Below are 20,679 nucleotides of genomic sequence, written 5' to 3' on the forward strand. Positions count from 1 at the left end.
GATCCCAGGGCGCCGGGGGCCCTGAGCGCAGAGTGCCGGTCGCTTACCTCGTAGCAACTAGATGGGATCAGGTGGCAGCGTCCGCGGCTCGGCTCCTCTCGGCTCTGCTTGCCGCCCGCCCCCATCTCACACCGGAGGCGGGGCGGGGCGGGGCGGGGCCGGGCGGCTCGGAGGAGGGGGAGAGGAGAAGGAGCGGGAAGGGGAGGGGGACCACTGGCTGGCCAGATGCCGGCGAACACACTCTCCGGGTGGCATCTTTGGATCCGGGCATCTTTCACTGACAACCATGCAGAGCTGGATACAAACGTGTTCAGCTTCCTTTTCTCACTCACCAGAAGGGTAAACTGAGGCTAAGAAGGTGTCTGTATACTCTGGCATTCCTGGAAACCACTGGTCAACCTTGGGCTGGGGAACTATAGCAGGCCCACATCTCCTGTGTGGCTTAGAGAGGAGGTACACTCATAAGCACCCACCAGCTCATTCCCTCCTTCTCCCTCCTCTTTCCACCTCTAGTAGAGAAAACAATTCCTATCTGGTCCCCATGCCCTCTCCTTTTCCCTTCCAGCCTGTTTTCCAACCAGCTGAAGCAGCCAGTCTACTCACCCTTTCACTCCTGACCACGGTTTTTATTCAGACTGGGGCCTGTGCCCAGGCACCTTACAACAGGAATACAAGAGCCCTGGCTCAATCTGGTTCTTCTATTGTGTCTCAGAATTAAGAAACAGCTCCTCAAGCCCCTTTGCTTCCAGTTCTAAAATGGGGAGCTGTTCTTGGAGCTGCTCTACATGTGAAGGCTCCTTGGGGACTCCTCTTTTTAGCTCCTACTTGTGCAACCTGGGCAGAAGCATCTCCCATGGCCATATCAGACCCCAACTTGGTTTTATGACTGGCATAAACCTCATTTTCCCCTATGTTCTGGGCAAGGATCCTGGAGCAGGAGCAGCCACCCAAAGCTGGAATCAGAAGGGTCTGGATACCCACTTCCAGTGCACTCAGGCAATAGGTAGGTGTCATGTAAGAATCCTTGTTGAGGAAAAGAAGAGAATGGGGACTCTTGGAGTCAGGAGAACTGTGCATTGCCCTTTTTGGTCCTTGGACACATCAGTTTCTTTCTGTCCCTCAATCTTCTCTTCTGCACAATTTTGGGGGATACTGCTACCCTGTCTGCATGCCAGTACTATTGTAATAAAATGAGGCCCCACTGGGTGTATCCCTTTCTGCTCTAGCTGCTTTAACTTCTCATCCATCAGCTCTTAGATATCCTACCTTAGAGACCCCCATCTCCCTGCCCCCCAAGCACATTCCTTCTCCTGGGGCCTTCAGCCTTAGATGACCTTTGTTGTGTGCTCTGGTTACAGGGAGCAGAAAGAGCCTTCCTTTGGGCAAGGAATGTTCCACCTCAATAACTGACAATCTGAAGGGAAGGCTACCACTGTTCTTCTGTGCTGTCCTTTCTGGGTTTTTCTTCTCCTCTGGGAATGGCAGCAGGAGCCTAGGGTAGTTATAGTGAGGCAAGAGGGAAGAGTGAAGGTTTGGGTAAGAGTAAAGATAATTTCCCAGTCAGGGATAAGACAAGAACCAACTTTTCCTAGCCCAGTCCTTTCTTCTGTCTCTCAAACCTTGCCTTCTCTGCATCCGTTGCTATATTCTTTTTCCCTTTCTTCCCTTACTTTTCTTTTGGGGGCAAATGATGAAATGGAGCTATGTTAGCAGAATTTTAGGGCTCCAGGACTCCAGACAACTAGATTCAGCCACCTATCCCAAAATGCCAACAAAAGACATGAACAGGGGTAAAGGCAGGAAAGGAGCTTTAATCAGTGTGGCGGCAGTAGGAAGGACAGAAAAAGGCCCAGAGACCTAATATCTGTCGGGGGGGCTACAGAAATTTTGAGGCTTTTTAAAAAAGGGGAACAAAGGCAAGCATAGGGGGGTTGCACTGCTGGGGGATCTGCATAGTTGGCAAAGCAGGTAATCTTGGTCTAGTTGATCATTATCTCAGGACTGGTTCTGCAAAGCTATAAGGGGATGAAGGGAACAAGTTTCCATCATGACTGCTCTTGCTTAGGGGGGCAGTCTCACTTCTGTGTTGGGTAATTGCTCCTGGTTGGACAGGGATCTCACCATGGGGTGACCTGTCTGAGAGCTCTCTGCTGCTTGTGAATAGTTTTAGTCCCTTGTCATGAAGATGTTTATTGATCAGACCTGTTGCTCCTGAAATCCAAGGTAAGCAGGACAGAACAACTCAGGAGAACTCAGAAGGAAAAAAAAAAAAGTAAAAAAGAGTTAGTGGCAACATGGAGGTCAGTGACTGGGCCTGCTTTCAGGTAGAGAAAAGATCTAAAGGGTGTATGTAGGGAAAATTTTGCATTTTTCCTCTCCTTTACTTAATTCACACACACAAACTCAAACCTGCTGTCACTGAGAGGGCAAAGCTAGGTGACAGAGGTTGGGAGAGAAAATGTTGACAGGACAGGGAAAGGTGGAAATTGGGCAGGCAAGGGTCACTTATGGAAGGCACAGGGTCACCAGCTGAAGTCCTGAGTTTATTTTCAAGTAAACAAATATATAATTATTTTTTCTTCGAGGAAAAAAAATGTATATACCCCAGTAATAATTTATTAAGTGCCTTTCATATACCAGGTATTGCAAGACAGAAAAAGATCAAGTCCCCGATTAGGTTTTTTTGGGGTGAGGTAGGGGAAAAGAGCACAAGAAAGATTTAAAAACAAATGGTGGGCCAGGCGTGGTGGCACACACTTGTAATCCGAGACAGGAGGACTGAAAGTTCGAGGCCTGCCTCAGCAATTTAGCGAGACCTTATCTCAAAGAAAGAGCTGGAGATGTAGCCCGGTGGTAAAAGTGCCGCCCCTCGGTTCAATTCCTAGTAACCAAAGCACCCTCGGTTCAGTCTCCAGTGGCAAACTAAACCAACCAACCAAACGAAAAATCTCCACAACGAATGGTGGAAAACTGAAATGTATTATGGGAGCTCCAAAACAGGAACGTAAAGCGGGAAGAAGGCTTGGCAGAGAAGACGTTCGAGGCTGCTCGAAAGGTGGAAAAAAAAAAGGGGGGGTTTTAGTGTCGCTTTTCGTGGGAGCTCAGCCCCCGCAGGCCCGCTTCTCTCCCGGCTCCGATCCCCTTTCAGCCCATTCATCCGTGCCTGCGCCAGGGGTGGGCGGGCAGGCAGACAGTTTATCACAGGCATCGGCTTTAATCTGCCGCTGGCGCCCGCAGGGGAAAGTGTCTCGGGACGCCCTGGGGAAGTAAAAGCCCAGGCCTCTCACGCCAGACCCGGGCGTGGGGCCGGAAGACTGACCACGCTGGGGCAGGCAAAACTGCCGAAAGCACGCCCTGGGCCAGGACCAGCACTCCCCGCCGCCCCGCCCGTCGCCCCACAAGGGAGTTCCGGAGCTTAGGTTGGCTCTGCAGGCGGTGGACCCGGAGGCAGCGACCCGCGGACCACAACTCCCAGAAAATTTCGGGACGGGGCCGCCCATGGCCCGGGCGTGGCGAAACACGTCTCCCGGCGGACGGCAGGGGGTGGGCCTCAATCCTAGCTGTCTTCCAACCACGGAGGGGACGTGGCGTACGTCGCTGCCGGAAGTCCCGGGAACTAGGACTCGAGGCTGGCCCGAACTTCCGGGTTGGTCGCGCGGCTTCCTGTGGCTAAGATGGCGGCCGAGCATCCCGAACCCCCCAAAGGGGAATTACAGCTGCCGCCGCCACCACCTCCAGGGCACTATGGTGCCTGGGCTGCCCAGGAGCTTCAGGCCAAGTTGGCAGAGATCGGAGCTCCGATCCAGGGTAAGAAGCGTGGGGAGGTCTGAAGGGGGCTTTGTGGGCCTGCGGGGAAGCGGGTTAGCCCGTTACCCGGGAGACCCGGGACTTGGGGCTGAGGCGGGCAGCTGGGGGCCTGCGGGGGCCAGGCCTACCCTACTGATCCTGTGCTTTGCCTTGCAGGGAGTCGCGAGGAGCTGGTGGAGCGGCTACAGACTTACACCCGGCAGGTAAGTGTTAGAGGCGGGACTTCAGGATAGGTTGAGGCCTTCAAGACCCCTCAGCTCTGGGTCTTCATTCGTTATGTACTTAGGCACAGCGAGCAGGGGCTTGACCTTTGGCAGAGCATGTCTTTGCCTGCTTTGTCGTAATCGCTTCTGTCTGCATTGGTTCTTACCAACGTCCTGCCCCAAATCTGGCGGACAGGCGTTGGGTAAATTTTGTTGACTGACAGGGAGAGAATGTTATTTAGTGTAACAGCTCCTCTTGAGTTGATTTAGAGCCTTCATTTCTGTTTTGCAGACTGGCATTGTGCTGAATCGACCGGTTTTGCGAGGGGAGGATGGGGACAAAGCTGCTCCCCCTCCCATGTCAGCACAGGTAAGGATATTGTTTCACTTGAATGGGATCCTTTTTGCTTAGAGTAGCTCCTTCTCTCTCATGCATTATAGTGGGGATGCATCTAGCAGATTGGGTAAGGAGGTCCTGAGATGACAAAACTGGGAGCTCTGTTTCCCTTTTTGGTGCTGATATTTGCCTCCTTCCCTAGTACCTGCTCCTTCAAATTCGTCATTCAGAATTTAACTAGAGCTGGGCGCTGTAGTCCCAGCGGCTGGGGAGGCTGAAGCAGAAGAATGAGTTCAAAGCCAGCCTCAGCAACAGCGAGGTGCTTAGCAACTCAGTGAGACCCTGTCTCTAAGTAAAATACAAAATAGGGCTGGGGATGTGGCTCAGTGGTCAAGTGCCCCTGAATTCAATCCCTGGTATCCAAAACAAAAACAGAATTCAACTTGAGGGGCTAGGGTTGTGGCTCACTGGTAGACTGCTTGCCTAGCCCATGTAAGGCACTGGGTTCAATCCTCAGTACCACATAAAAATAAATAAAATAAAGGTGTTGTGTCCACCTACAACTAAAAAAAATATTAAAAAAAAATTCAACTTGAATGCTTATAAGCCTGATTTGATTATCCCCCATACAGAAGCAATCACCTTTTTAGCTCCCCCAGGGGTAACTTCCATGTTATTCAATGAAACTTTAAGGGATGATTTCTTGATTTGATTATATACTCTTTGCTTTAGTAAACCATTGGGGTTTGTGATGCCACGATGCACTGGTTTCTATTTATTTAAGTCCATATCTCTTCGCATCCAGGATTTGCTTCTCCTCCAAAGCAGTGGTTCTCACCTGGGATTTATTGATCTCTATGTGTGGAGTAAGAAGTTCCTAGTTGGTTTTTAGAAGCATCCTTGAACCTTCTGAAATTAAATGCAGAATCTGAATTCATGATATTTTTTTGAGAAAAGAGTTGATAATTTTCTTTGGTTCTCTTCTCATGATATTGCTATGGAGCATTCTTTTATGGAATAATATGTTACTAGAATTTGAATCCCAGCACCTGGCTTATGGTAGATGTTAGGTTGGTTTGAGGTGCTGAGGGAACAAAGCACTAGACAACCCATGCAGGCGAAAGAACCAATCAGGTGACAGACAAGCAGTGATGGTGCCTTATAACCACCTGTCAATCAGCGGGGTCTCCTGACCAATTCTGGAAGGACATGATTCTCAGCAAGATCCCCAGGAGGACAAGGGAGTCTAAAAACCTCCCTTTCCTGTCCCAAGCCCTCCCTTTCTGCCCTAAGCCCAATAAAATTTCAATGGGGCTGAGCCTGGATGCGATTCTCCTAGACCTGCTCTGTTGGACTGGAGGATCACCCCCCAGGAGTGATTCTCAATAAAGCCTTGTTCATCTGTTTTTAATCTGCCTCCTTTTGATCACTGGTGCCTGACCTTACAGTAGATCCCAACAAATGTTTGCAGAATGAATAGATAAATGCTTCCTAGTTTATGGTCTTATTTTCTTCACAGCTCTCTGGGATTCCCATGCCACCACCGCCCATGGGACTTCCTCCTCTGCAGCCCCCTCCACCACCCCCACCACCTCCACCAGGCCTTGGCCTTGGCTTTCCTATGGCTCATCCGCCAAATTTGGGGCCCCCGCCTCCTCTCCGTGTGGGTGAGCCTGTGGCTCTATCAGAAGAAGAAAGGCTGAAGCTGGCACAGCAGCAGGCGGCATTGCTGATGCAGCAAGAGGAGCGTGCCAAGCAGGTAGGGCAGGTGGAAGCCTGTGTGTTGGCTTCATTAGGTCCCTGAAGGGGGAGTGGAGCCTCAGAAAGCTGGATCCTGGGGCCAAGGCTTTTGGGACGATCTGGGACAAAGATTAGAACATAGGTCCAGGACTGGAAGAGGACCACAGGAAGCAAAAAGTTGTGGCAGATTGGCCTGGGGGGTTTTGGTGCTGGTATGAGCTTGTTTTCTTTTTTAAGCAGGGAGATCATTCATTGAAGGAACATGAGCTCTTGGAGCAGCAGAAGCGGGTAATACCCCTCCCCCTAATCTTTGACCTCATGGTCCAGTCTATAGGCTGTCATTTAGTGTTTAGTGTCCAAAATGAGGTGCATCACTCAAATTTTCTGTGGAGGCTACCTCATCCCCAACTATGTTCCAGTATCTCCCAAAGAATTCCATTTTTCCTATAGTCCAGGTGTTGACAAACCAACCTGGAACCTGCTTTTGAGTGACCTGTGAGCTAAAAATTATTTTTATATTTTTAAAGAGTTGTAAGAAAAGAACCTCAAACCAAGAAGAGAAAACATAGTTCATATAATAGCCCAAAAGCCTAAAATATTTAAAAATTCAGTGGCCTATTACACAAAAGGTTTATTGACTCTTACCAGTCTTATATAATTTTAGGTACCTTGGAGAGGATTCTGGGTTAATTTAGTCCTTTGTATGGGATTTAGACTAAATGTGATGCATATAAATTTGGGAATGATGTAAAAGATATTCTGCTTGAAGTGCAAGGATAGAGGGGATGTCAGAACCTGGGTATTTCCTCCTTGTTCTTATGTCAGTTGTTACCCATTAGGATACTCAGTAGTATTGGAAAATAAGGATTTAAAGCTGCAGGTATGGAAATACACATGAAGTACTGGCTTTGCCCAGACTTTGGCAAACATTAAGGGGTACGAATTTTCTAAGGAAAGAATTCAGCTGGATATGGTGATACATGTCTGTGATCTAGCAACTCAGGAAGCTAAGCCAAGAAGATTTCAAGTTTGAGGCCAGCCTTGGGAAGTTCAAGGCCAACCTCAGTTAACTTAGACCTTGTCTCAAAAAGTGAAAAGGGCTGGGGAATATAGCTTGGTGCTAAAGCACCCATGAGTTCAGTCCCTAGTACTTAAAGAAGAAAGGAAGAAAAAGAATTCATAGTTCTTTCTAAAGAATTTTTGGAGAAGAAAACTCTCACTGAGAAATGTAAGGCTGCATTTAGCTAAACACTAAATTCTCTTCTAGGAACCAGAAATTTCCGGGGGATTTCGTTGGTGTTATTCTCAGGGATTGTTTGTTTTGATATGAGGGCGCTTCTGTTTTGATCATTAGTCTTGAAGTGCAAGGACAGAGGGGATGTCAGAACCTGGTGTTTCCTCCTTGTTCTTCTCAGGCCTATTACCTGGCTAAAAGATTACATTTGGCATTTTCAAATGGGTCTCCACTCCTGCTTTCCTCCTGTAGGCAGCCGTGTTACTGGAGCAAGAACGACAGCAGGAGATTGCTAAGATGGGCACCCCAGTCCCTCGGGCCCCACAAGACATGGGTCAGATTGGTGTTCGCACTCCCCTGGGTCCTCGAGGTAAGAACCTGGAATGACTAGGAAGAACAAGGAAGGTAATTTAAAAGGTTCAAAAAAACTTTTTTTTTTTTCCTGGTGCTGGTGATTTAATCTAAGTCCTTGTGTATATTAAGCATGCCCTGTTACTACTGAACTATAGTTCCAGACCCTAAAAAAGACTTTTTTTTTTTTTTTTTTTTGAGGGTGTTCTGGGGATTGAGCTCAAGGTACTCGACCTCTGAGTCACATTCCTCAGCCCTGTTTTGTATTTTATTTAGAGATAGGGTCTCACTGAGTTGCTTAGTGCCTTGTCATTGCTGAGGCTGGCTTTGAACTCACAATTCTGCCTCAGCCTCCTGCGCCGCTGGGATTATAGGTGTGGGCCATTGCGCCTGGACTATTTTATATTTTATATAAAGACAGGGTCTCACTGAGTTGCTTAGCACCTTGCTGTTACTGAGGCTGGCTTTGAACTTGTGATCCTCTTATCACAGCCTCCTGAGCTGCTGGGATTACAGGCATACACAAGTTTTTTTTTTTTAAAGTGCTGTGGGCCCTCCATATCTGCTGCTTCTGCATCAAAGCATTCAACTAACTAGGGATTGAAAATATTTTAAAATAATTTGCTGTGGTGGTGCATACCTGTAATCCTAGCTACTTGGGTGGCTAAGGCAAAAGAATTGCAGATTTGAGGCAACTTAACGAGACCTTATCTCATAATAAAAAATAAGAGATGGGAATGTAGTTCAGTGGCAGAGAGCCCTGGGTTCAATCCCCAGTACCACAAAAACAAAAAACAAAAACTTTATTTCTGAACATGTTTAGGTTTTTTTTTTTCTTATCTTTATTCCCAAGACATACTGTAGAAAAGTGATTCATGTAGCATTTGCATTGTATTAGGTGTTACAAGTAATCTAGAGGTGATTTAAAGTGTATGGAAGGATGCTTGTGGGAAAAATGTACACAGGCCATACAGATACTATACCACTTTTTAGAAGGGCTTGAGCATCCTTGTATTTATGTGGGTTCCAGAAACAAATTCCCTATGAATACCAAGAGGCAACTGTATGTATAACATTTAAAAAATATTTATATAGTAAATGTACAGTTTAATGAATTTTAAAAAATTGATACACCCGTAACAACCAATACCTAGACCAAGAACTAAAACATTCCTAACACTCCAAAAGCACCCTTGTCACTTGTCACTCTCTGCCTTGAAGAGTAACCATCACCCTTTCAGTGAAAGAAGTAGTTTTTTTTTTTTTTTAAATGTGTGTGCTGCGGCTCAAACCCAGGGCCACATACATGCCAGGTATGTGCTCTTGTTGCTGAGCCACATCCCAGCTCTGGAGGTCATTTTTTAAAGAGGTGTTTTGTCTCTTCTGACATCGGACTTCTTTTCTTCTTTCTTTCAGTGGCTGCTCCAGTTGGCCCAGTGGGTCCCACCCCTACTGTTTTGCCCATGGGGGCTCCTGTTCCCCGGCCTCGTGGTCCCCCACCGCCCCCTGGAGATGAGAATAGAGAGGTGAGACTAATGATTCCTTCCTAGGGACAGTAGAATGGAGGTTTGGAAGGAGACTATTTTAGGATTTTAGAGGATTTTGTGAGAAGATTGCAGGGGTGGATTTAAGGTCTTAGTGGGAGGGGAAAGCCACATTGGTTAGAGTATGTTTAGGGTAGGACAGAGGGATCTGGAAGGCATTTCTGGTCAGAGTTTTGAGGTCCTGCCCACTGTCTGTTGATTACGTCACCCAGCTGGTAGCCTTTGTAGTATAAGAGGTGAAAGTCAGAGGAGGAAGAGCACTGTGATTCAGCCCCTCTGACTGGTTGTCTGGCAGATGGATGATCCTTCAGTGGGACCCAAGATCCCTCAGGCTTTGGAAAAGATTCTGCAGCTGAAGGAGAGCCGCCAGGAAGAGATGAACTCTCAGCAAGGTGAGTGTATTGGTGGGTCCTGAAGCTGCAGGCTATGACTGCATCCTCTTTGTCCCCTCCCCGAGGAGGCTTTAGAAAGTTACTGGCTCTTGGCAGAGTGAAGGTACTCTGGGCAGGGCAGGGGCACTGGAGAAAATCAAGTCTTCTTGATTTTCTTTTCTTTTTTTTTTTTTTTTATTGTTCAAAACATTACAAAGCTCTTGACATATCATATTTCATACATTAGGTTCAAGTGGGTTATGAACTCCCATTTTTACCCCAAATACAGATTGCAGAATTACATCGGTTACACATCCACATTTTTACATAATGCCATATTAGTAACTGTTGTATTCTGCTACCTTTCCTATCCTCTACTATTCTTCTTGATTTTCTCCTTTCTCCTTGACAGAGGAAGAGGAAATGGAAACAGACACTCGCTCATCCCTGGGCCAGTCAGCATCAGAGACTGAGGAGGACACGGTGTCCATATCCAAAAAAGAGGTATATGATGGAGCTGGTCTGGAGGTATTGCCAGGAGATGGGGCTCAGGTACCAAAGTAAACTAATTGTAAGTGTTCAGTAAATAGTATCTCCTGATGTTTTTTGTCAATTTTTGTTCTTTTTTTTTTAACCAGAAATTGAACCCAGGATGCTTAGCCACTAAGCCACATCCCATTCCATTAATTTTTTTTTTTTTTTAAATTTTGAGATAGGGTCTTAACTAAGTTGCTAAGGCTGACTTTGAACTTGCAGCCCTCCTGCCTCAGCCTCCTGAGCCACTGGAATTATAGGCATGTACTACTATGCCTGGCTCAATTCTTGTTCTAAACATCTTGCAGATATTTTTCATTTCATTTCCATAAATCCCTTTAAGTTCTCAGATCTGTGCATGCCTACATTTTACACTGAAAAGGCTGAGGTTCTGAGAAGTACAGTAACTTACCAAAGGTACACAGCTTGAGAGAGGCAGAACTTGGGATTCTGTCCCCAGGGCCTCTTTATGGCTGCTTTATGAGATTGCCTCTTTGGGGAAAGACTGAGCGTTGAATTATTGTTAGAGTAGGGATGGGCAAGGTGCTTGGATTCTCTGACTGAGTTGGTTTTTCTTGTCTTGATAGAAAAATCGGAAACGTCGAAACCGAAAGAAGAAGAAAAAGCCCCAGCGTGTGCGGGCAGCATCCTCGGAGAGCTCTGGGGATCGGGAGAAAGACTCTGCCCGGTCCCGAGGCTCTGACTCCCCTGCTGCTGATGTTGAGATTGAGTATGTTACTGAAGAACCCGAAATCTATGAGCCCAACTTCATCTTCTTCAAGAGGATTTTTGAAGCCTTCAAGGTAGACAGAGCGGCACACTCGGGGTTGGGGGGCAGTCGGACAGGCTGGTAGACAGGGCTGAGGAGGTGGTGTTTCAGTGCAGGGTTCTGGAATGGGATGGGGGCTGGCTCTTGAGAGGTGGGGTTTCCACAATGTCTGCCTCCTCAGCTCACCGATGATGTGAAGAAGGAGAAAGAGAAGGAGCCAGAGAAACTTGACAAAATGGAGAACTCTACAGCCCCCAAGAAGAAGGGCTTCGAGGAAGAGCATAAGGATAGCGATGATGACAGCAGCGATGATGAGCAGGTCAGGGCATCCTTCCTTGGCGGGGAACAGGAACAGGGGTTGGGGGGGCATCTAGCCTTCTCTGGGACCATGGTGAACTTCTGCAGGTTGTTCATGGCTTATGAAAGTGGGGATTCCCACCTGCTCAAAAGAGGGATTGTTCTGTCATAGGAAAAGAAGCCAGAAGCCCCCAAGCTGTCCAAGAAAAAGTTGCGCCGAATGAATCGCTTCACTGTGGCTGAGCTCAAGCAGGTGAGACTTGAGATGACCCAGCAGGCCCTGGATCCTGGCTGGAGACCCATGTGAGGCACGCCTTTCACCCTGTGGGAAAGTTTGGGTGACTTGGATATGGTCCTTTGGAAGAAAAAGGAAGCCTAAGGGCTGGTGCTTTCTAGAGGTCTTGTTTGGAGGTTCTAGCCACGTAGTAGCTACTCGTATACCTTGACCCAAGAATGGTCCTCCTCTCTCAGGCAAGATCATGGACTTCAGAAGGAGGAAGGGGACACCAATGTAGCCAGCCCGATGAGCTGGATCAACCCTTGCTATCACAGGGTTGACTGGTGTCGCAGCCACATGGCCCTCACATCAGATAGGACTTTCTGGAGACATGTTGCTGTGTGTTTTCCAGCTGGTGGCTCGGCCTGATGTTGTGGAGATGCATGATGTGACAGCCCAGGACCCCAAGCTCTTGGTTCATCTCAAGGCCACTCGAAACTCAGTGCCTGTGCCACGTCACTGGTGTTTTAAGCGCAAGTACTTGCAGGGCAAACGGGGCATTGAGAAGCCCCCCTTTGAGCTGCCGGATTTCATCAAACGCACAGGCATCCAAGAGATGCGGGAGGCCCTCCAGGAGAAGGTGAGGGCCCTGGTGGAGTGCAAACCTGTGCTTAGGCACCCACGTCCTTCATAGCAGTCAGCTTCAGAACTGGAGTCAGGTTTTCGAAACACACCTACTCGTTACTAGTCTAATCCTTTCTCTAGTTTAGAAGTTGACACTATATAGGTGCACTGTGTACACCTGGCAGGAAGCAGGAGGGGTGGGACTTTGGGGAGCAGACCCCAAGTCTGTTTGGAACAGCTCTCCTGCCCCAGGCTAGGCCTCTGTTTTGAGCGGCTCTTTTCCTCCTCCTCTCCCCTTCTGCTTTTACTTTGCCAGCTCACGTGGTGACTCCTTTCCCTGATGTACTTAGTGGCTAGAGACTCACAGTGGTTTTGTAGCTTCTTAGGTTTAAAGATTTTATTTAATACTTGGAATAAGTACTAATTACCTCTGGTGCAAGACTGGAGGATGTGCCAAAATACATAGTGAAACTGCCTTCCAGTTAACTTCTGTTCTCCTGGTCTTCTGCAGAGGCAGCTACTGAGATCTGTCTCTTTGATCAGATGGTTTAAAAAATAGTTATTGACATACAAAGTGGAGGCTGATTTCATATACTAAATGTTATTTTTTTCAGTATGGGTTGTGTGATCTTATTTATTTATTTGGTGCTGGGGATTGAACTCAGGGCCTTGAACATGCTAAGCACGTGCTCTGCCACTGAGTCACACTGAGCTCATTGAATTATGTAATTTTTAAAAAAATATTTATTTTTAGCTTTAGGTGGACACAATGTCTTTATTTTGTTTTTATGTGGTGCTGAGAATCGAACCCAGTGCCTCATGCATGCTAGGTGAGCGCGCTACCACTTGAGCCACATCCCCAGCCACAAATTATGTAATTTTGAGGGTTTTGAGCAGGAAGGATTTTGGAGACTTTCAGAATGAGATAAATGAGATTTCTCTTGACTTCTTTTGGGAGTTGGGAGCCAGATCCTCTGCCAAGAGTTGAAGTTGGTGATTACCTGTCAACTCATGAATACTGCCATTATCCACAGGAAGAACAGAAAACCATGAAGTCAAAAATGAGAGAGAAGGTTCGGCCTAAGATGGGAAAGATTGACATCGACTATCAGAAACTGCATGATGCCTTCTTCAAGTGGCAGACCAAGCCAAAGCTGACCATTCATGGGGACCTGTACTATGAGGTTAGAGAAGAGGCTGTGGATGCATACATAGCTCAGTCTTGGGGTTGTGACTTTGTACCTGTTGGTTGGAAGGGCTTTCACAGTTGGTTTCCCAGAGATAGAGTTTGAGATTTTAAAATGAGATCCTTCTTGAAGGAAAGATGCAGATCATGTCTTTTTATTTGGTCTAGGGGATTGAACCCAGGAGTGCTCTTCCACTGAGCCATATCCCCCACAACCTTTTTTATTTTGAAACAATGTTTCACTAGGATGTCCAGGCTGGCCTCAAACTTGCAATGCTCCTGCTTTAAACTCTCCAGTCAATGGGATTAGAGATGTGCGACACTGTACCTGGCTCTATCATGTCTTTGAAATGATAATAATAGTTTGTGGTGGGTGGTTTACAACAGAGGGGCCAAGTGGCAGATATTTTTGAGAAACTTAATATTGGGAGCGGGAAAAAAATTTCTATCTATCTATTTATTTATTTATTTATTGGTGCTGGGGATTGAACCCAGGGCCTTGTGCATGCAAGGCAAGCATTCTACCAACTGAGCTATATCTGCAGCCCTTTTTTATTTTTATTTTTTTGTCCTTGAAATATCATGCCTCAGACTTCATAGGATGTCTGAGGCAGAAGGTTCTTGGAGATCAGCCTGTCAAATGTCCTCATTTCACAGATGAGAAAGCAGGTCTGAAGTTGGCCCTGTTCTTACAATGGGTTAGTGACAGCCTGGCCTCTATTCCTTTCCCTATGGTAGCTGGAATCCAAGTGGGAACCAGGCGGCCCTCACGGGATTTTGTATCTGATGCGGATTAGGACTTCTTATCTCCCGTCTCTTGTCCCTGTGCCATTGAGGCTCCATTGTGTGTCTGGCATCCCTAGTACAGCATGTTATGCTTTTTCCTCAGGGGAAGGAGTTTGAGACACGACTGAAGGAGAAAAAGCCAGGAGATCTGTCTGATGAGCTGAGGATTTCCTTGGGGATGCCAGTAGGACCAGTGAGTGTTGGTTAGCTGGTTGGGGAGGCAGGGAAGAGGGTGGGAATTGGGGCAGAAAGGAGAGTGCTTAGGTTAGGCAGGTAGTAGCCTATTCTCTTTTTCTTGTAGAATGCCCACAAGGTCCCTCCCCCTTGGCTGATTGCCATGCAGCGATATGGACCACCCCCATCGTACCCCAACCTGAAAATCCCTGGGCTGAATTCGCCAATCCCCGAGGTAAGTATTATGCTTACTTTCATTCTTGGCTGCCTGTATTTTAACTGAGGGCTGAGGGATGGTTGTTTGTTTTCCTTCTTTTTTTTTTTTTAAAGAGAGAGAGAGAGGGAGAATCTTTAATATTTATTTATTTATTGTTAGTTTTCGGTGGACACAACATCTTTGTATGTGGTGCTGAGGATGGAACCCGGGCCGCACGCATGCCAGGCGAGCACGCTACCGCTTGAGCCACATCCCCAGCCCTGTTTTCCTTCTTTAACTACTGTGTTTAACAAAAAAAAAAAAAGAGAGAAAAATAGTAACAGTTTTTGTTTTTTAAAAATATATGACATGTTTATTGTAAAATATTTGGTCAAGCTAGGTGCAGTGGCACACACCTGTAATCATAGCAGTTGGGAGGCTGAGGCAGGAGGATTGCGAGTTCAAAGCCAACCTCAGCAAAAGCGAGGTGCTAAGCAACTCAGACCCTGTCTCTAAATAAAATACATAATAGGGCTGGGGATGGGGCTTCCCCCGCCCCCCGCCCCGCCAAATATTTAGTCAAAATTGACAAGTACAAAGATGAAAACAGATACACCACAATTGCACCAGTGTAAAATAACCAGATTTGATTATATTTGTTGATCATCTTTCCTGATGATTCTCTGATATATATGTGGAAGACAGAAGTAATTTTATCTCAAGAATGGCACAACATTTATCATTTCAAAATAAAAAGCATCAATTAAAAAGTATTAACAGACAACAGAGTCAAATGAAAAAGTGTCATTGTTAAACTTCAGATAAAACTATCTGTCTCCTAAGTGAAGTAGATATTAACCAAGCCAGCTTTCCAAAATTAGGAAAAATCAGTAAGAAGTTGGAATCATGGTTTGTATGTGTGTGTGTTGTGCTGGGGATCAACCCAGGGCCTCATGCATGTTGGGCTGCATCCCCAGTCCTGGAGTCCTGATTTTTAAAGTCTTTTGTTTCAATTTTTGGCAGCACAGACATCACCCTGAAGGAGGAGATTTTTAGCATACTCTGCCTCCTGTCCCCATTCTGTTGCCTTCAGAGTTTGGTGCTTATTAATTTTGCTTTCTAATGCTTTATACAATTTGATTTTATTTTGCATCACAATTTTCAGATTTCCCAAATATGAGTTCCATACTTTGCTGCATGACTTTTCTCTAGGGCTTTGGCATGTTTCCCTGGAACTGGTGAGTGGAAATGATTTATGCTTTCTCTCCTGCAGAGCTGTTCCTTTGGGTACCATGCTGGTGGCTGGGGCAAACCCCCAGTAGATGAGACTGGGAAACCGCTTTATGGTGACGTGTTTGGAACCAATGCTGCTGAATTTCAGGTATGGGCTGTGATCTGGTGAGCTTGTTTTACTTAAAGCCATGAAGGTTAGAGAGAATTGGCCTATACCTTCATTATCAGGGAACGGTGTGTTCTGAAGTTTCAGTCTGAAAAAGTGCATGTTTTTTCCTGAGTTGTAAGACAACTCCCCACTGGACTGTGAGCTCGGTGTAGGTAGGGATTATTGTCTGTTTATTTTTCTGTGGCTTCAGTTTACAAAAGCTTGGCACATCATAGCTACTTTGTATATGTTTTTTGAATGAATGAGTGATGTCTTTCAGACCAAAACTGAAGAAGAAGAGATTGATCGGACCCCTTGGGGGGAACTGGAGCCATCTGATGAAGAGTCCTCAGAAGAAGAGGAAGAGGAGGAAAGTGATGAAGATAAACCAGATGAGACTGGCTTTATTACACCTGCAGACAGGTGGGGTGATAGTTTGCCTTCCCCCGGTAGCCTGGTTTGGGGTGTTTTCTCTACTCATGCGCTTCTTTCTTCACAGTGGCCTCATCACTCCTGGAGGGTTCTCATCAGTTCCAGCTGGAATGGAGACCCCTGAACTCATTGAGCTGAGGAAAAAGAAGATTGAGGAGGCAATGGATGGGTGAGGGAACCAGGCAGGCAACAAAAGGAGGACCTTCACTTCCCTTTAGCCTCTGGGTTGCCTAGCTGACACATTAAGTGACTTTTTTGTCTGTCCTCTTCTTTGTTTCCTCTTTCTGTTTTCTTCTTGTCTTTAAGATTATTGAACATTATTTTCTGTGATTCCATTTTACCTCCTTGGTTGTCTTATTAACTGTGAGTCTTTGTTTTGTTATTTTAGTAGTTGTCTTAGGGTTTATAGTATCCAGCTTTACATAGTTACCTTAAAGTGATATTATGCCAATTCTGATGGTATTGAGAACCTTAGAGCAGTGTACCTCCATTTCTATCCTTTCCACCTTGTGTGGTCGTACATTTCACTTTTACACGTGTTGTAAATCCTGTGCTAAATAGTTACTATATTTGTTTAAGTAGTCCACTATCTTCTAGTAAGAATTATATATGAATCTTTGTAATTATCATCTCCAGAGTTTTTTGATTTCTTGTTGTCTATTCAGTATTCTGTCTGGTATTAGTTTCCTTCTGTATGAAGGGTTTCCTTTAACATTTCTGATGTGGGTCTACTGGTCAGCGTTCCTTCTGCTTTTGTAGTCTTAAAAGGTTCATTTTTGTGGGTTTTGATTTTGAAAGATTTCTGTTGCATGTAGGAATCTAGGTTGACAGGGCGTTTTTTCCCTTTCAGTACTTCTGAGATGTTCCAGCATCATCTTTCTTATGTAGTTTCTGATGAAACAACTGCTGTCATGCTTACTGTTTGTTCTTTGTGATGTGTCATTTTTCTCTGGCAGCTTTTAAACTTATCTTTTTAAAAAAATATTTATTTTTTTAGTTTTAGGTGGACACAATATCTTTTATTTTATGTTTATGTGGTGCTGAAGATCAAACCCACTGCCTCATGCATGCTAGGCGAGCACTCTACCACTGAGCCACAACCCCAGCCCTTTTAAACTTATCTTCATCTCTCCTTCTGATCAATCCGAGTATGATGTGCTTTTTTTTCCTTATGCCTTTTTTTTTTTTTAAATTTTTTGTAGTTATAGATGGACAAAGTGCCTTTATTTTGTTTATTTTATGTGGTACTAAGAATTGAACCTAGTTCCTCATTCATGCTAGGCAAGTGCTCTGCCACTGAGCTATAGCCCCAGCCCCTTTTCATGTTTTTTTGCTAGGGGTTTGTAGAGCATCTTAGACCTGTGGATTTATAGCTTTTATAAATTTTGGGAAATAATTGGCAGTTATTTCTCCTTTTGCCCCCTTTTTTCACCTGTCTTTTAGCAACTCCAATTGTATATATAATGGTCTCTTGTAGCATTTATAAGAATTTATAAAGAATTTATAAAGAATTCACTTTATAAGAATTTCTCTTTTTTCTTACATTTAAGCAAGTTTCTACTGCTGGGTCTTTATGTTTGCTATTTTCTTCCTCATTTATATATTCTATTCTGACATTAATCCATCTAATGGAGTTTTAATCTCCAGAAGTTTGATTTGGGTCTTTTTATATATTTTAAACCTCATATTTAGCTTTTTGAACATGTAGTATACACTTAGAATAACATTTTATGTATTTGCTTGTTAATCAGCAGTTCTGGACTGATTTCAGTTGATTGATATTCTCATTAGAGGTTGTATTTTCTTGTTTCATATGCTTTGTAATTTCTGATTGGTTGCTAGTCTTCATGCAGGGCCCAAGATATTTTCATGTTCCTCTAATCCTTTACAGCTTTGATCAGGCATATAGTTATTTGCAAACAGATGAGTCCTTCAAGGTCTTGTTTTGAGGACCTTAGCAGGACTGGAGCTGTGAGTAGTCCTCCCCACCAGGATGCCCAAGACTCTTTTGTATGCTGAAAGCCCTGTGAATCCAGAGGTTTTTCCCTTTATCTGGTAGGAATCATCATGATTCCTTATCCTGAGTGAGCAGCAGGTACTGTTACCTCTGATATTTTTGGATTGGCTCTTCCCTGTCCTCACATGCATATGCTCCTCATCACTCTTCCAAATACCTGAAGAGGACTTCTTCAGTCTCCATTTGTGTCCTGCAAACCCTGGCTGCCTTGATCGTTCTGGACCTTTGGTTTTTATCACAACTCCCTTCCTTGTTCTCCCTTTTATACTACAGCTCTCTTGGTGCAGTATGCTGGGGCAGTAGAAAGGGCTCACCTTATTTGTTTCTTTTGCTCTGTTTCTAATATCTTGAAAACCACCATTTCATGTATTTTGCCTATTTTGGTTATTTCAGGTAGGAGGATAAATCCAATTCCTGCTTCTCTTGTCAGGAAGCAGAAGTCTCAAGCTTTGTATATTCAAGGAAGAAAAACAAAGAAGGGTATTGTGGACAGAATTGTAGTAAGAAGCGATTGGGCTGGGGACCTTTAGGTCTTGGTTAAGAAGTTTGGAAGCCTTAGGTTTTTGTTTTGTTTTTGTATTGGGGGTTGAAATGAGAGGCACTTTATCATTGAGCTACATCCTCAGATCTGAAATAGGGTCTCCTAAGCTAAGGCTGGCCTTGAATTTAGGATCCTCTTGCTTCAGCCTCCCAAGTCACTGGGATTATAGGTGTGTTTCACTGTGTGTGGCTAAGAAGCCTCAGGGTTTTCAGCAAAGAAAGGGAAGAATCTGAATTCTGTTTTAAGGTATTTACTCTGGTTGCTGTGTGAAAAGAAAATCATGTTCCAGAAGAGTGGGAGACAACATGGTCTGGGGTGACAGTGGTAGATTTGTTATTGTGTTCTGAGTATAATTTTTGAGTTAGGTTGTGAGACTGGTGGTGGATGGCCCTTGTGCCCTTGGGAAGTGTTGCAAATGTGAGTTGTGTACATTAGAAAACCAGGCACCACTCTCTCCAGGAAGCTTTTGGCCTCTTTGATTTTTAGCCGCCTTTGCCTGTTTTCTGATCCCCTAACTTGATTCAGGGGGCCCCTTAGCTCAGTCTCTATACCTCTCTAACTGTATCCCCTGAAATCAGTGCTGTGTCCCAAGACATCCCCCAACCAAATCCTTTCTTATAGGCCTCCATGAATGGTAGAGGCTATATACCCAGGTATCTCAGAATCTGGGTGGAGGTACCACCTATGTTTCCTTTGCTTCCCCTTCTGGAGACCCTTGGTCTCTTTTTGGGCTTGACTTCATTGTCCTTTGCAGAAGCGAGACACCTCAGCTATTCACTGTGTTGCCTGAGAAGAGAACAGCCACCGTGGGGGGAGCCATGATGGGATCGACTCACATTTATGACATGTCCACGGTGAGCATTGGAGGACACTGCTTGTGGAGCTGGGGAAGGGGGAGTTAGGGCCTCTGAGACTCTTTGGAGATAATAATGTTTGGAGATAATAATCTTTCTTCTAGGTTATGAGTCGGAAGGGCCCCGCCCCTGAGCTACAAGGTGTAGAAGTGGCCCTGGCACCTGAGGAGTTGGAGTTAGACCCCATGGCTATGACCCAGAAGTATGAGGAGCATGTGCGGGAGCAGCAGGCACAAGTGGAAAAGGAAGATTTCAGCGACATGGTAGCTGAGCATGCTGCCAAACAGAAGGTGAAAATTCCTAGTGGACTAAAGCAGGGAGGGGAGAGCTAGGGAGCAGGGTATGCCTTTTCCTGTGGAGTTGTGCCCTCTAGTGGTCAGAGTGAAGGCACACTCAGTGCCTGCTGCCTGGCTTCCTTAAAATTCTCCAGTTGGTTGTCTTCTCTAAGGATCATGACACTGAGGCACAGGAAAGGAAAGGATCTGAGAGGGAGGATCATCAGGTCTGAAAGGGAGGTGTTTTTCACACAACTTCCATGTCCATCAGGCTGGCCCCTCTTGATTGGGCTATGGGGTGGTTTAACCTGTTATAACTATTTTTTTTTTTTCCTTTCCTATAGCAAAAGAAACGAAAAGCTCAGCCCCAGGACAGCCGTGGGGGTAGCAAGAAGTACAAGGAGTTCAAATTTTAGGTCTTCTTCACACAGCCAGACTTCTTTTAGGCTCTTTGGATGCCTGAGCTTCATACATGGGTCCCTAAGAACCAGTTCCCCTGCAGTCATTTCATGTACTTATTTTAGACCTGTTTTGTAAATAAAGCTGTTTCCCAATGAAAGAGATGGCTGTGAAACACTCCTGATCCTCAGTCGTCTCCTTTTAGCCCCTTCTGCAAATGGACTAAAATAACCACAACCACTGGGCTGCCACAGAGATCAGGGGCAGGTACTTGGATCAAATGTTGCATTGCAGAGATGGTAAAGGTAAACCTGTACTGAAATTGTGGTTGTTTTACCACCTATACCCCACCCCCCTTGGTAGGGAGGCTCTGGGGGAAGCACCTCAAGGTTTGGTTTGACCTTACTACT

General features: G+C 45.5%; 1 protein-coding gene across 3 annotated transcripts; it reads left to right on the top strand.

Annotated features, from left to right (window-relative positions):
* Positions 1-3,632: 3,632 nt before the first annotated feature.
* Sf3b2 (splicing factor 3b subunit 2) lies at positions 3,633-20,429 on the top strand. Of its 3 annotated transcripts, none has more exons than XM_015503136.2 (22): positions 3,633-3,807; positions 3,964-4,010; positions 4,303-4,380; positions 5,867-6,106; positions 6,325-6,375; positions 7,574-7,691; positions 9,089-9,198; positions 9,512-9,608; positions 10,000-10,091; positions 10,709-10,924; positions 11,072-11,209; positions 11,360-11,440; positions 11,817-12,044; positions 13,063-13,212; positions 14,104-14,193; positions 14,302-14,409; positions 15,644-15,751; positions 16,032-16,174; positions 16,251-16,352; positions 19,496-19,595; positions 19,700-19,885; positions 20,215-20,429. In XM_015503136.2, the coding sequence occupies exons 1-22, from the start codon at positions 3,675-3,677 to the stop codon at positions 20,284-20,286; spliced, it is 2,688 nt and encodes an 895-aa protein (XP_015358622.1). In that variant the 5' UTR covers positions 3,633-3,674; the 3' UTR covers positions 20,287-20,429. The 3 variants fall into 3 exon arrangements, with proteins under 3 accessions (XP_015358622.1, XP_048663622.1, XP_015358623.1); XM_048807665.1 differs by having other exon boundaries at positions 6,328-6,375; XM_015503137.2 differs by lacking the exon at positions 6,325-6,375 and having other exon boundaries at positions 3,634-3,807.
* The last annotated feature ends 250 nt before the right edge of the window (positions 20,430-20,679 follow it).

Source organism: Marmota marmota, unplaced genomic scaffold, assembly GCF_001458135.2.
Source record: "Marmota marmota marmota unplaced genomic scaffold, marMar, whole genome shotgun sequence".
NCBI lineage: Eukaryota > Metazoa > Chordata > Mammalia > Rodentia > Sciuridae > Marmota > Marmota marmota.

Coding starts and splice junctions, on each gene's coding strand:
- Sf3b2 (XM_015503136.2), top strand. CDS start 3,675: ATGGCGGCCGAGCATCCCGAACCCCCCAAAGGGGAATTACAGCTGCCG. Junction 10,925..11,071: donor GGATTTTTGAAGCCTTCAAG/GTAGACAGAGCG, acceptor CTGCCTCCTCAG/CTCACCGATGATGTGAAGAA. Junction 14,410..15,643: donor TGAATTCGCCAATCCCCGAG/GTAAGTATTATG, acceptor TCTCTCCTGCAG/AGCTGTTCCTTTGGGTACCA.